This window comes from Pyxicephalus adspersus, chromosome 4 (genome assembly GCF_032062135.1).
Source record: "Pyxicephalus adspersus chromosome 4, UCB_Pads_2.0, whole genome shotgun sequence".
Classification (NCBI taxonomy): Eukaryota; Metazoa; Chordata; class Amphibia; order Anura; family Pyxicephalidae; genus Pyxicephalus; species Pyxicephalus adspersus.
The window spans coordinates 9,426,318-9,439,933 of NC_092861.1; the positions used below are offsets into that span (position 1 = coordinate 9,426,318).

General features: G+C 40.7%; 1 protein-coding gene across 1 annotated transcript in view; it reads left to right on the forward strand.

Annotated features, from left to right (window-relative positions):
* Positions 1-12,416, forward strand: part of LOC140329963 (squalene synthase-like) — a 17,117-nt gene extending 4,701 nt beyond the window's left edge. Inside the window, exons 2-8 of the mRNA XM_072410349.1 lie at positions 1,085-1,182; positions 1,344-1,527; positions 2,470-2,598; positions 4,213-4,404; positions 5,616-5,792; positions 8,955-9,107; positions 10,616-12,416. Of these exons, the coding sequence (XP_072266450.1) occupies positions 1,085-1,182; positions 1,344-1,527; positions 2,470-2,598; positions 4,213-4,404; positions 5,616-5,792; positions 8,955-9,107; positions 10,616-10,720 (1,038 nt within the window). The 3' untranslated portion in view covers positions 10,721-12,416. The remainder of the gene's footprint in view (positions 1-1,084; positions 1,183-1,343; positions 1,528-2,469; positions 2,599-4,212; positions 4,405-5,615; positions 5,793-8,954; positions 9,108-10,615) is intronic.
* The last annotated feature ends 1,200 nt before the right edge of the window (positions 12,417-13,616 follow it).

The window sequence follows — 13,616 nt, forward strand, 5'->3', positions numbered from 1 at the left end:
AGATGACCTCTTACTATGTAGGGGAGATGACCTCTTACTATGTAGGGGAGATGACCTCTTACTATGTAGGGGAGATGACCTCTATGTAGGAGAGATGACCTCTTACTATGAAGGGAGTTGACTTCTTACTATGTAGGGGAGATGAACTCTTACTATGTAGGAGAGATGACCGCTTACTATGTAGGGGAGATGACCTCTTACTATGTAGGGGGAGATGACCTCTTACTATGTAGGGGAGATGACCTCTTACTATGTAGGGGGAGATGACCTCTTACTATGTAGGAGAGATGACCTCTTACTATGAAGGGGAGATGACCAATTTACTATAAGAGGAGATGACATTTTTCTAAATAGGGAAGATAACCTATTTCTATGTAAGGGAATTTACCTCTTACTTTGTAGGGGAGATGACCTTCTTCTATGAATGGGAGATGACCTTTTTCTATGTAGGGGAGATGACCTCTTACTATGTAGGGGAGATTACCTCTTACTATGTAGGGGAGATGACCTCTTACTATGTAGGGGAGATGACCGCTTACTATGTAGGGGAGATGACCGCTTACTATGTAGGGGAGATGACCTCTTACTATGTATGAGAGATGACCTCTTACAATGAAGGGAGATAACCTCTTACTATGTAGGGGAGATGAACTCTAACTATGTAGGAGAGATGACCGCTTACTATGTAGGGGAGATGACCTCTTACTATGTAGGAGAGATGACCGCTTACTATGTAGGGGAGATGACCTCTTACTATGTAGGGGAGATGACCTCTTACTATGTAGGGGAGATGACCTCTTACTATGTAGGGAAGATGACCTCTTACTATGTAGGGGAGATGACCTCTTACTATGTAGGGGAGATGAACTCTTACTATGTAGGGGAGATGACCTCTTACTATGTAGGGGAGATGACCTCTTTCTATGTAGGAGAGATGTCCTCTTACTATGTAGGGGAGATGACTTCTTACTATGTAGGGGAGATGAGCGCTTACTATACTCATTAACGCCTTAAGCTGTGCAAGTTGTACAGAATAACGTATGCATCCATGTGATGGTTCTATACTAACTCCTTTCCCTAACAGGACTCCATGAGTGAGAGCCTTCAGACCTGCTACAAATATCTAAATGAAACCGGCAGAAGTGTTGCAATTGTCATTCAGGCCCTGGACAGTGACCTGCGGTGAGTGCAACTTCTGTTTTTAACTCTCAAAGCTTGGACTACATAGACTACTACAACATAGGTAGTAGTAGCAAAGAGTGGGCATCACTGTAAAGTGGATCGCATTGGTTTGCAGACAATGTAATATATCCTCATTAAGGTCTTCTGTCTGTGCTCCATAGTCACGCATGCTGTATCTTCTATCTGGTTCTGCGAGCTGTGGACACTGTAGAGGATGACATGACCATCAGTCTGGAGACCAAGATTCCCATCCTTAAAAACATCCACAACATTTTGTACCAGCCTGAGTGGAGGTATACAGAGAGCAAGAATAAACATCGCCAAGTGCTCGAGGATTTCCCAACAGTGAGTGAAGCTGAATTAAATGTGTCTCTACTATGTGGAAATTGTTACACCAAAGCCATTGTATTATTTTAAATTTCAAAGCATAATTATTTGACTATTCAGTACACCAATATAGCATAGTATATGTCTTACTATTTATCTTTGAGTGTAGTGGTGAAATTTCTCCTTGTTGATGTTGATGGCTATTTTCCTGTACTTTGGAAAAAAACCCTTTTAAGAGGAGAGGGACCCTTCCTACGAAGATTGTCAGTTGGTCGATATAGAAGGGCCTCTTCATGAACAAGGTTGTTACAAGGTTATCTTGGTGTGACCTTTGATTCTGCCCTCTCATTTACCTTTTATATTCAGAACATTTCAAGGTCCTTTCACTTTCACCTACGCAACATCTCCAAAATCTGCCCCTACCTGTCCCCAGAGACCACGATACTCGTTGTACACACTACTATCATATCTTGTCTGGACTACTGTAACCTCTCTGGTATTCCGTTAACCCGACTCTCTCCTCTACAATCTATTATGAATGCTGCAGCCAGATTCATCCATCGTTCCTACCACTCCTCTTCTGCCATCTCTCTTTGTAGTTCTCTTCATTGGCTTCCATTTCACCTTGAGCAGTATTGCAACTTCATACAATCACCTACCAAATACAAAATAAATATGTCATAAATATTTGCCTATCCACTTAATTATCTTAGTAAACTGTAAACTTTCATTATTTAACTGTGTGGTACAAAATATAAGGCAGCTCCTTAACTACAAGAATTTAGGGTAAGAGACACTTTTCCTAGAGTCAAACCATCTACAAGCAGCCAATGTACCCCATGATCATGGTGTTTCCCCAAATGTGTGTGAGAACATTTATTCTTTATTATAAGGACATAATAATAATAATCATTTTTTCACACATGGCATTTTACAGCTTTGCTCTCTACCTGTTCTCAGATCTCTCAGGAATTTCGCAACTTACCTTTGGTCTACCAGGAAGTGATTGCCAACTTTGTTCACCAATCAGGGCTGGGAATGACATGGTACCTGGTCAAGAAAATAGAGTCTGTACAAGACTGGGAAGAGGTGAGAATTTACATGCAAAGTAAATGAAATATTTACAATATTTGCTTGCTTTTTCCACATTCATCATCAATGGGTTTAACTCCCTCCATCGTACACACAGTAAGATGCGCTCACATTGGGCAATTTAAAATTCCATGCACTAAGGGTTGCGTAAAGACTGAGACTTTGGCCCTGATTTAATAAAGTTCTCCAAGGCTGGAGAGAATACACTTTCATCAGTGAAGCTGGGTGAAACAGAAAACCTGGAATGGATTTGCTTTAGGTCATTAGCTATTTGTTAGCAAATGTTTTCAATTCTGGACCAGATCCATGCCAGGTTTGCTGGATCACCCAGCTTCACTGGTGAAAGTGTATTCTCTCCAGCCTTGGAGAACGTTAATAAATCAGGGCCTTTATCTTAGACTAGGTGAGGTACAAGTGTTGATGACATATTCATTCAGATCTTTGTCTTAAGCAAAACCTTTCCTAACCAGCCAATCTCAACACTGCCTATTTGTGATACAACCTTGGACTTTATACAGCCTCTGGCTCTGCCATGAAACTTAATAAGCCTTCAGCTGTATTTTACAGAATAGTTCCCTGCTTTCAAGAAGAGTCCCCTTCTATTATGTGTAATTTGATTTTTATTGTAAAACTTCCAGCCAATTTAAAGATTGCATTTATTTAAAGAGTAACAGGTGAGCAGCTAAAGTAAAAGTAAATATAGTATATCATATATTCTCAAGTATAACACTTTTTTTCCTCAAAAAAGCAAAAGAATCTTGGTGTATACTCAGGTCACATCAGTAGATGGCACTGTGTCTTCATGTGAAGTGCATAACTAACTTTGAGACAATTTTAGAGTTTGTTACACACTTTACATTACTGATATCTGCTGGTGGGTAATGATAATGTTAAACAACCATTTAGGAGTGATACATCATAACCAGCTAAAAAGCACAAGATTTACCAGTAAAAAGGGGACTAAGTCCATGTGATTTAAATTTTTGCCACTTTAAAATAAATGTTTTTAAAATAACACATCATGGATGTATTTAGCCACATTCATTATATTGGCATTTCCATTGATAACTGCTTTGAATGTTAGCAGTGATGGCTGCATTTTATGCCCAAGCCTATACTCGAGTCAATGTAGTTTTCCTGTATTTTCAGGTAAAATAAATACCTTGGATTTGTTTATATTTGAATATATATGATATGTGAATAGGTTGGTGAGATTACCACTGCAGTTAGTGACCCCATAACGAGGATAATTTTCCCAGGAAGAAGCACCTTATACAAGAGTATGTTGATATCACTTACCACCCATGGTGAGAGATACGTATTTATTATATTCTATTTTATATTTTAAAAAGAAAGAATATATTAAACTGAGTAAAAAAAAGAATATCTCCATGGCATGTGGTGTACAGGATGACTCCATGTGGGCTTGGTGTCGAGGCTCTGGCAGCCTAAAACAAGCTTTGAACTTTCCATCTGATGGCTAAAGTGGCAATTATGAAATTTATATTTCATCTACATTACCATGACTGAAATGAAATATTGGTAAAAATTGTATTTTTTGAATACTAATTTTTTTACTTTCTTATTTGCCTTCCCATCCATTCCTCTCAGTACTGTCACTATTCAGGCAGCACCTTGATAATTGGAATGTCGGTTCTGTTCTCTGTCTCCGGCCTGGAGGAGCCCATTGTAGAAGAAGACACCCGACTCTCCAACTCTGTAGGCTTGTTCATGCAGAAGTCCAACAGCATCCGTGATTACCTGGAAGACCAGATGAACGGCATAGAGCTTTGGCCAAGGGAGGCAAGTACAAACATCTGCCCAGGTCTATCCATCTGTAGATAAAAGCAGCAGGGCTGGCACATGGAGGAGAGAATGTGGTGCCCGATGTTTATAGTTCTACAGGAAGATATATGATATATGCTCATCCTATAAATGAGTATCAAAGCAGAGCTTGTTGAAGACTTAGGAGTGAGGTTCACCTAGCTACAAATCAATGGACCCAGAAACAATACATTGGATGCCTCCCATGACTATAACTGTCATAAGGTTGGCACTTATGAATGCCAAGGGTTATCCTATGCCTGCTGTGACCTGCGGGGCAGCATTGGTACTGTCACCCCTGCAATCATTGTTGTGGCAAGTGAGAAGAACCTTACATCTTTTAAAGCAGTGGTCGCCAACCTTTCGGACCTCACGGACCACTACATTCATAATTTTAACTCCTGTGCATGTGCGCGGAGCCAAGTGTCGCTCAAAGAGGAATACACTTCCACTCTCCCACTGCAGGCTCAGACCTGCTTCCTAAACAACCTGGGGGGACATTAGCGCAGGGCTGTGACTATGAGGGACATGATCAGTGGGGTCAGGAGAAGGACCCCGCTGGGGGTGCACTGGCCAGGTAATTTTTCTGAGGACTACCTAAATTTTCTCAGGGACCACCCGCAGTCCACGATCCACATTGGTTTGTTGCATCTGCAGGATTTACCCCCTGGGAATATGGTAGGAAGAGGGGGCCTGGGAACCAAAAGGAATCATGTCCGGCAGCCTAGATAGAGGAGCCTGTGCCTCACGAGCCAGCAGAATGAAAACTGAGGGTAACAGCAAGAGGAAGCACAGTGTTGAAAATAAGCTGAATGGTTAAATGTTCCATCACTTAAGTAGGTTTATGTTTGATATACAGCATGTGTGTCAATGTGTGTTGCAGGCACATAACTGTCATTGAATTTTGGGGAAAGGGGTGGTTGGTTTTTGGCAGGACACAGGATGAAACCCCCCTTCAAAGTCTTTGTCATGATGAATTACTCCACAGTGGCTGCAGCTTGCAAGTTCAGTGATGGCTGACCTCTGTCCCTTCAGTGGGTATGGATACTGATAATAATGGGTTCGGCCAGCACACTTACCAATGCCTTTATTCCCTGTGCTATCTTGTGTGTTACAATCAGCCTATTATGATGGAATAAGTTAGAAATAGTAATATAATCAGCAGATGTCTATCACTCTGCCTGTACCAGGTATGGGGTAAATATGGGAAGAACTTGTCTGACTTTACCAAGCCGGCAAACATTGTTCCAGCCTTGCAGTGTCTGAATGAGCTCATCACCAACATCCTGCAACATGTGCCCGATGTCTTGCTGTACCTTTCCCGACTGAGGAATCAGAACATCTTCAACTTTGCTGCAATACCCCTGGTACGTTCACCAACTGGTGTGACCATATAAGACGGTAAATGGTAGAGTTAAGTCGTTTTGTAGTCAATAAAAATGGATTTTCTTCCAATGAATGAACAAGGGGAGGCAAATAGAAATATTTAAAACCTCCTCAGGGTTAAATAACATCCATCTTCATTCAACCCACTTACTGTAAGCCAACGATATCAAGGACTCAGGTTTGCAGGAACCACACAGTTCATTATATGGACTGTTCTGCAAAAATTAGGGCCACCTTTGTGGGATGAAATGAGGAAACCTTGCTATGAATTTTATGTATTTTTTTTTTTTTTTTTTAATGGTGGCAGATAGATGTTTCAAGGGAAAGAGGATGTTTTCCATGTTTGCCCAACCTGAAGTTGGGGTTGAATGTGAACATGTCCTTTACCCATGCTTGTAACCACTTTCACTTTAATACATCTACTTATGCCTACAAACCACGGTTCCTGACCACCCTGATCCACTGTGGTCAAGCATCTTGGCATAGTTCTCCCCAGCCCGTTTATGGGGGGCAGACTGCCCAGCTGCTGTGCCTCTTCCACCCGGCTCTTAACAGCAGGTCTGAACTGACAATGGAGAGGCTGCTCTGTTTGTTCTCGGCTGAGCCGGGCCAGAGGAGATAAGCTATGATGAGATCGGGGACACAGACTGGTCCTCCCCCATCTCGTATGTCATAATATCTTGAAATTTTCAGGTTGCACAGGGAACACTCATAGCACCTTTCACAATATCAGCACCTCAGCTTTTACAATATTCATGATATGGGGATCAGAATTGTAAAATCTTGTGAAAATACAACATTGAGGTTGCAGTATTAAAAGTGAGTGTGCCTAGGAGTCCTTAATTAAAAATGCAAATTGGGGACCTGGGGCCACTTACATAGCTAGAAGCATTGGTATGGGGCCCCTAAATTAATACCTACTTGTCACAAATCTATAACCGTCATACTATATATCTATAACCGTTTCCCTGTCTGCTTCACTTCTTTGAACCTCAATTTCCCTAGAATGGTGGGGTGTACAAAGCTGAAAATGTAGGTGCAGTGGGGGGACACATTTGGCTACCCCCACACACTAAAATGTAATTACTATGGCAAACGCACTGCCCTGTTACACAATACTGCCCACTTCCAACACTTGAACACCAATTTCTCTGTAATGGGTAGCTGAAGGAAACTGAAAGTGTGTGGGGAACGTCTGTGGCTAACACCCCCTAAAATTTTTATCACTATGACATCATTAGGACATAAAAAACTCTGCCCATAACAATAAAATTGGGGTTCAGGTACTGGTAGGGTAAAGTCATATGTAACAGGCCAGTGTAATTTGATGGGCAGAGTTTATGTAATGATGCCATAGAGATGGAAGTTTGGGGGGTGTTAGCCACAAGTGTCCCACACTTGCACCTAAATTTTTGTTTGCCTGCACCTCCCTGTTTTAGAGAAATTAGGGTTCAAGGTAGGGAAGCTGACAGTTTGATGGGCAGAGGTTTGTTATGTTCTATTGATGCCATGCTAATGAAATTTTAGGGGGCTTTATACATCTGTTCCTCACTTGTACCTACATTTTCAGTTTCCTGCCTCTCCCTATTCCAGATAAATTGGGGTTCAAAGAACAGAAGCAGAAAAGGTGGCTCAGTAATACAATTATAGTTTTGTGAAAGGTAGGAAAAATATTTAGGGGGCCCCACCCCAATGTTTCCTGCTGTATAAGTGGCCACGGGGTCCCTAATTTGCATTTTCAGTTTTGGGCTCCTAGGTGCCCTTTGTTATAAAACAGCAACCCAAATGTTCAATTTCCACAAGTTTTTAAACTTGTGATCCCCATATCCCCTGTGTACCCTAAAACGTTCAAGGCCTTACAACCAACAGTTGAGGAGATCTGAAAGATTGAACACGGTGAGTTGTTAGGCTGCAGAATATGACAAGCAGACATTACACACACAGCTATCACACTGCGGGTGGATAAATGTCACAGGAAGTTTATGGGCAGTGATGAGAGGGGGACACTGGCTGTACTGCCCCATCTGCTATCACATGCACAATGCTCCTAAAGCAACACAACATTTTAACATATATATTTATTTAAAGTGTGACTGTCCTCTTTTTTATAATAGAAAAATGTGTTTTTTTTTTAAATTTTTTGGGAAGGACCCCTCACTTTCATCTTTACTGCCATGGTGGTAAAGACTGCAGGGTAAATACGCAACCTCCTGGGGTATTTGTCACATGTTCCAGGGGGCTTGTGTGCATGCCCACATTGTGCTCAATCTGACACATGCCCAATGAGATCATCACTGGATGGAACCATGAGCATTGGAAAGAAGAGGGAACTGAGCAAGAGTGGGACTCGATGGGCTCAGTTTGTGGACAGATCAAGTGAATTTTTTTTTCACAAACATTTTGTGTTACCCAGGTATACCCAGGTTTGTGTTACCCAAGTTAGGCTGAATTCACATTGGCAGTAAAGTTGCATTTCTGCTTTTACCCTTCACTTACCTCTCCCCAGGAACCACTGCTAGGCCTGAAAAACTGCTAGGCCTGAAAAAGCTCATAAATCCCCACATGTTACCAATCCCAGGTGCCTAGCAGTCACTCAGACTGACCCAGTTTTTTACTGCTAATGTGAACTAAGCCTAACTTGTTACACACACTATAACACTACTACAAGGGATTACACTATAACACCATGGAACACTAGGCAGTTGGGTTAAAATACACAGCACTGGACTGTTGGGGCATAATACAAAAAAATGGAAAAATTGTACATTCTAACAAGCCAGGCATTAGAAAGTTGGAACACAGCGTAGGTAAAACATTGACACAATAATAGAGGTTACCTATGGCATTAATAACTAGGAGCACTAAATTTGCTGTGTCTAGCCCGCTCACTTATTTTACCACCTGGCTTCAGTTTCCCCCCACCCGGCTGAAAATAATTTCTGGGGAGAACACTGCTGGGTCCACTGAATGAAGGGGGCACCTGGAACACAAAAGTAGAATTGGAATTCTTTTGGAAAATAATACAATTTTAATATATATATATTAAACTGTTTTTGGCTGTCTTTTTGGGGTTCAATTTCTACAGTTATTCGTGTATTGCTAGAATACTCAGCAATAAATGTTGGCTGTCTTTGTGTGTTTAGATGATGGCTATTGCCACCATGGCCACCTGCTATAACAACCAACAAGTGTTTAAAGGAGTAGTGAAGATCCGGAAGGGCCAGGCTGTGACTCTGATGATGAACTCCACAAACATGAAGGCTATAAGAGCCATCACTTGTCAGTACGTGGAGGAGGTATGGATGGTGTATGTTTTTCATTCATTTTGTGAGTACATTGGGACTGATTTTTTTAAAGCTCTCCAAGGCTGGAGAGAATACACTTTCATCAGAGAAGCTGGGTGATCCAGCAAACCTGGAATGGATTTCCAAAAAATCATTTGTATTTGGTAGCAAATGTTTTCAGTCCTGGACCAGATCTATTCCAGGTTTGCTGATGAAAGTGTATCCTCTCCAGCCTTGGGGAGTCAGGTTCATTGTGTGACTTAGACTTGATATACCATATATACTCATGTATAAACCAATGTTTTTTTATATATAAGGAAGAGCTCTAAGAGCCATAATATGTTAGTATGTAGAAGAGATGGTTTATGTTTTTGATTTGTGAGCACATTTAGCCTGATTTAGAAAAAGCTCTCTGGAGAAGACAGACTATTGTGGGAAAACTTGGGTTATCCAGCAAACTCTGAATAGATCTGGTTCAGGATTTTTCATCTGACAGCAAATGTTTTTTAAGAAAGCCATTCCATGTTTGCTGGCTTACCCCTGCTCTCTTTTGAGTCTATCTTTTTAAATCTATCTTCTCCAGTCTTGGAGAGCTTGCATAAATCAGGCCCATTGTGTCTCCTATAGAAATGACTTGGCTGGGTATACCATATATACTCGTGTATAAACCAAATTTAGATACATACATATGTATATATATATATATATATATATATAAAGTAAAAGGCATTTCTTGTCAGTACATGGAGAAGGTATGGATACGTTTCTTTTTTTATCTCCTCAGCACATGATGTCTCCTATATAATAAGAGAAAGCCAGTTAGGCTCGACATATACAACTTGGTTAATTTGTAAAATACCACAAACATTGAAGATCATAAAAAAAGTTATATTCATATGTAGTTTAGTGTTCAAGCCCGAACATTTTTCAAACCTGGTGGTAAGAAGCTGTAGGTGGGTGGTGGTCTCTGTATTGTCACTGAAAAGTGCTGGGTAGTGCGCCCCGCTAAAACGATCTGGGGAGAACATTAGTTGTTTTTAGCACAAACTTTATTTATTTATGATGAAGTAAACTCCTGTGGAAACTTCAGGAAAGAATATTTATAACTAACTTTCTCCATTTAAGCTCCATTCCAGGTAGATTTTAAAAGAACTGTATCAGCAAAGCATTCTCTGTCGCTTTGAAGCATGCCCAGCACCATTTTTTTCCTATACCTTGTTCCTGTACAGGGAACCAAATTTTACTACTTCATTATCACCAGACCTATAAAATTTCTTCAGCTGCAGCTTCTGGGAGCGTTTTTACTGACATGGCCGCAGTATTACATAGCCCAAGAGCTGTATACTTACACACAGTACACACATTTTAGATTTGTTAGTAATACTCAAATGTTGATCAACTGGGAAGACTGCAGCACTAGAAGGAATCTGAAGAATATTTATCTGTGTATAAACAAAGACTGGTTTCTGCAAATGTAATGTTTACTTTTTTTTCTTCTGATTTTTCTTCTGATTCTGCAGATCTGTGTGAAGATTCCCACAACAGATCCGTCATCTGAGCAGACACGAACCATTCTTGCTACCATCAGAAAAATATGTATGTCCAATATGGCTTCACCCCAATAAATCTGACAGGTGCAATGCTCCTGGCAGTACATCAGGATGGTGCAGGCATCAGAGGAGGTCCACATGGACCAGTGACCTGGGACAAATCATCTACTAAGAACCCATATCAGTTCATTTCTTTATGGAAGTATTTGGGGGTTTAAGCATTATGAAGATGCCCTGTTAGTTGAGATTCTAGCACTTTATGCACATTTATTACAATCCTCCTGACTTAAAGTGACTTCTCCTCTACCTTAAGTACCCTCACAGGGGATAAACTGAAGCAGGATTATTCCCAGTTTTAATAAATTATAATTTATATTATATAATTTATTAAATTATTCAAAACAATTTTCATTACTGAACAATAGTACAGATCTGGACAGCAATGATTGGGACCAACATCTTCCTACATTGTTGGTGGCTGAAACATAGGCAATGAGCTGTGTTATCCCATATGGTTTTCTGATTGGACCTTCTGGTGGTTGTAAAATGTTGAGGCTCAACAGACCCCATCATTAAAGATCTTCAAAGTCTTTGTGAGTGCTTGGGTAAAGCAAGTGATCAGTACTAATAGATCACAATTGGCAGCACCAATAATGGGTAAAACCTAAGCATTGCTTGGCCAACCTACGCCTGGGCAGCCCTGGTGTTCAGTTGCAGTCTATAAAAAGGTGGCAGCTCTTTTGACTGTGTTCCCTGTGGGAAACCCTTGAAATAACTATCAGGTCTTCAGGGAACCCTTACTATAATTACTATACATTGTCTTAGTGGTCATTGGGAAGAGTGCCTCCAGCATTGCTTGCCATTGCACAGGCTGCCACCTTTACATCACTTGGTGTCAGTGATAACTCAGTCACAAGATGCGACCTCTGATTAAAATAAAAAATTCTTGGGTTTCACAGAACCCTGGTTGAGAAACATTGGTCTAAAAGAAGAAATTTTCAAAATAAAAAAACAAAAACAAAGTCAAAATGACAATTTGTCAAGGTGTTATCATTATCACTGAGAAGACCAACAGACGTAATCTTGGGTGGGTCAACACTTTTACATTATAGAGATCCCAGAAAAAGTAAAAGTTCACCTAAAACACAATACATCTTGTGCACCAATAGGCTGATTTACTCATTGGCTTTTTTGGGGATCCTAGTAAAGAGAAGATCCTTACAAGAGTGTCAGTTTCATCCAGTTTTCATTTTTGCGCTTTCCGTTTTTGGCGCTTTAGGAAGGGGGAAAAGACTGACCACTGCAAAAAAAATTTCTACTACTGGAGTCTCCAAGAGCTACAGATTGGTTTAGTTCACACAAAGCAGAAATTGGTATGCATGCCCTTCTAACTGCAATAGACTAAATGTTTGTGGGCATCCATTCGTCTTTGTGTCTAGGATTCTTTTAAACCCCATCCTTGTCCTTTTCACATTTTTTCTAAAAAAAAACAAACAGTAACTGTTTTTATACTTTCTCAACATTTGTATCTTATTGGCAGCATTGAATAATGTTCAGGTCTCAGGAAATCTGTGCTTAAATAAATTCATTGAAAAAATTCCAATCAAAGAAAGCAGAGCAGCCACAGCTCAAGTAACCTCTGGAAACGTCTGGGGGAGCTTCATGGAACACTGGCTGCGAATGGCTGGCCTGTATTGTATGTTGGGAATGATCTGTATTGTGACATTGTAATACAATGATTTTTCATTTATTAAATGGAATGTCAATATAATTGATTGATGTTGTCACAGTCTCTTTTATGAATTGTTGTTGGTCCCTTCTCATGAATCTTACAATATTCAAAAATCAAATCTTCATGTCTTCGTACAAACCCAATTTAATTTGCACATTCTGCATTTCTAAGCTCTGTTATATTATGCAGGTAAGTGTGAGTAGCTTTGGACTGTGGGACGGGGAGCCCATAAGAATGCATAGCTTTCTCAGCATGATGTTTCTGTAAGGCACCGGGAGCTGGAGGTCAACCAGAAGGTTGAGAAAAGAACATTAATTTTAGGAACAAATAGCTGGGACCAAAAGTGTTGAACAACGGTGTTCAATAGGAAAAGGAAGCACCTTACATTGGGGGTCAGAAGGTGGTGTTTCTTGATACCATGGGGGAAGCTGTTGCAATAACTTTCAGGTCTTCAGGGAACCTTTTCTTAAATTCCTATATCCACAGTTCAGAATGGTATTTAATGGGAAATGGAAACACCTTACATTGGGGATCATAAAAAAGGATAGCACCCTATATTTGTGTCTAGTGGAAAAGGGCCCCTTCCATTGGTGGCCTTTGGAGAAGGACCATCTTACAATGGTGTTCAATAGGAAAAGGAAGCACCTTACATTGGGGGTCAGAAAGAGGCTATTGCTGATCCAATACCACGGAACAATGGTAGCACCCTATATGTGTGCCTAGTGGAAAAGAGCACCTTTCATTTTTGATCATTGGGAGAAGGACCATCTTACAAAGGTGTTCAATAGAAAAAGGAAACACCTTATATTGGGGGTCAGAGAGGGAAGACCATCCTATATTAGTACCCAGTGGAAAAGGGACCCTTCTATAGGTGGCCATTGGGAGAAGGACCATCTTACAATGGTGTTCAATAGGAAAAGGAAGCACCTTACATTAGGGGTCAGAGAGGGAAGACCATCCTATATTAGTGCCCAGGGAATGGGACCCTTTTATAGGTGGCCATTGGGAGAAGGACCGTCTTACAATGGTGTTCAATAGGAAAAGGAAGCACCTTACTTTGGGGGTCAAAAGGAGGATAGCCCCCTATATTTGTGCCTAGTGGAAAAGGGACGCTTCTATTGGTGGCTATTGGGCGAGGGACCATCGTACAATTGTGTTCAATGGAAAAAGGGATCCACCTTACATTGGTAGTCAGAGAGAGAAGACCTTCTCATATTAGTGCCTAGTGGAAAAGGGCCC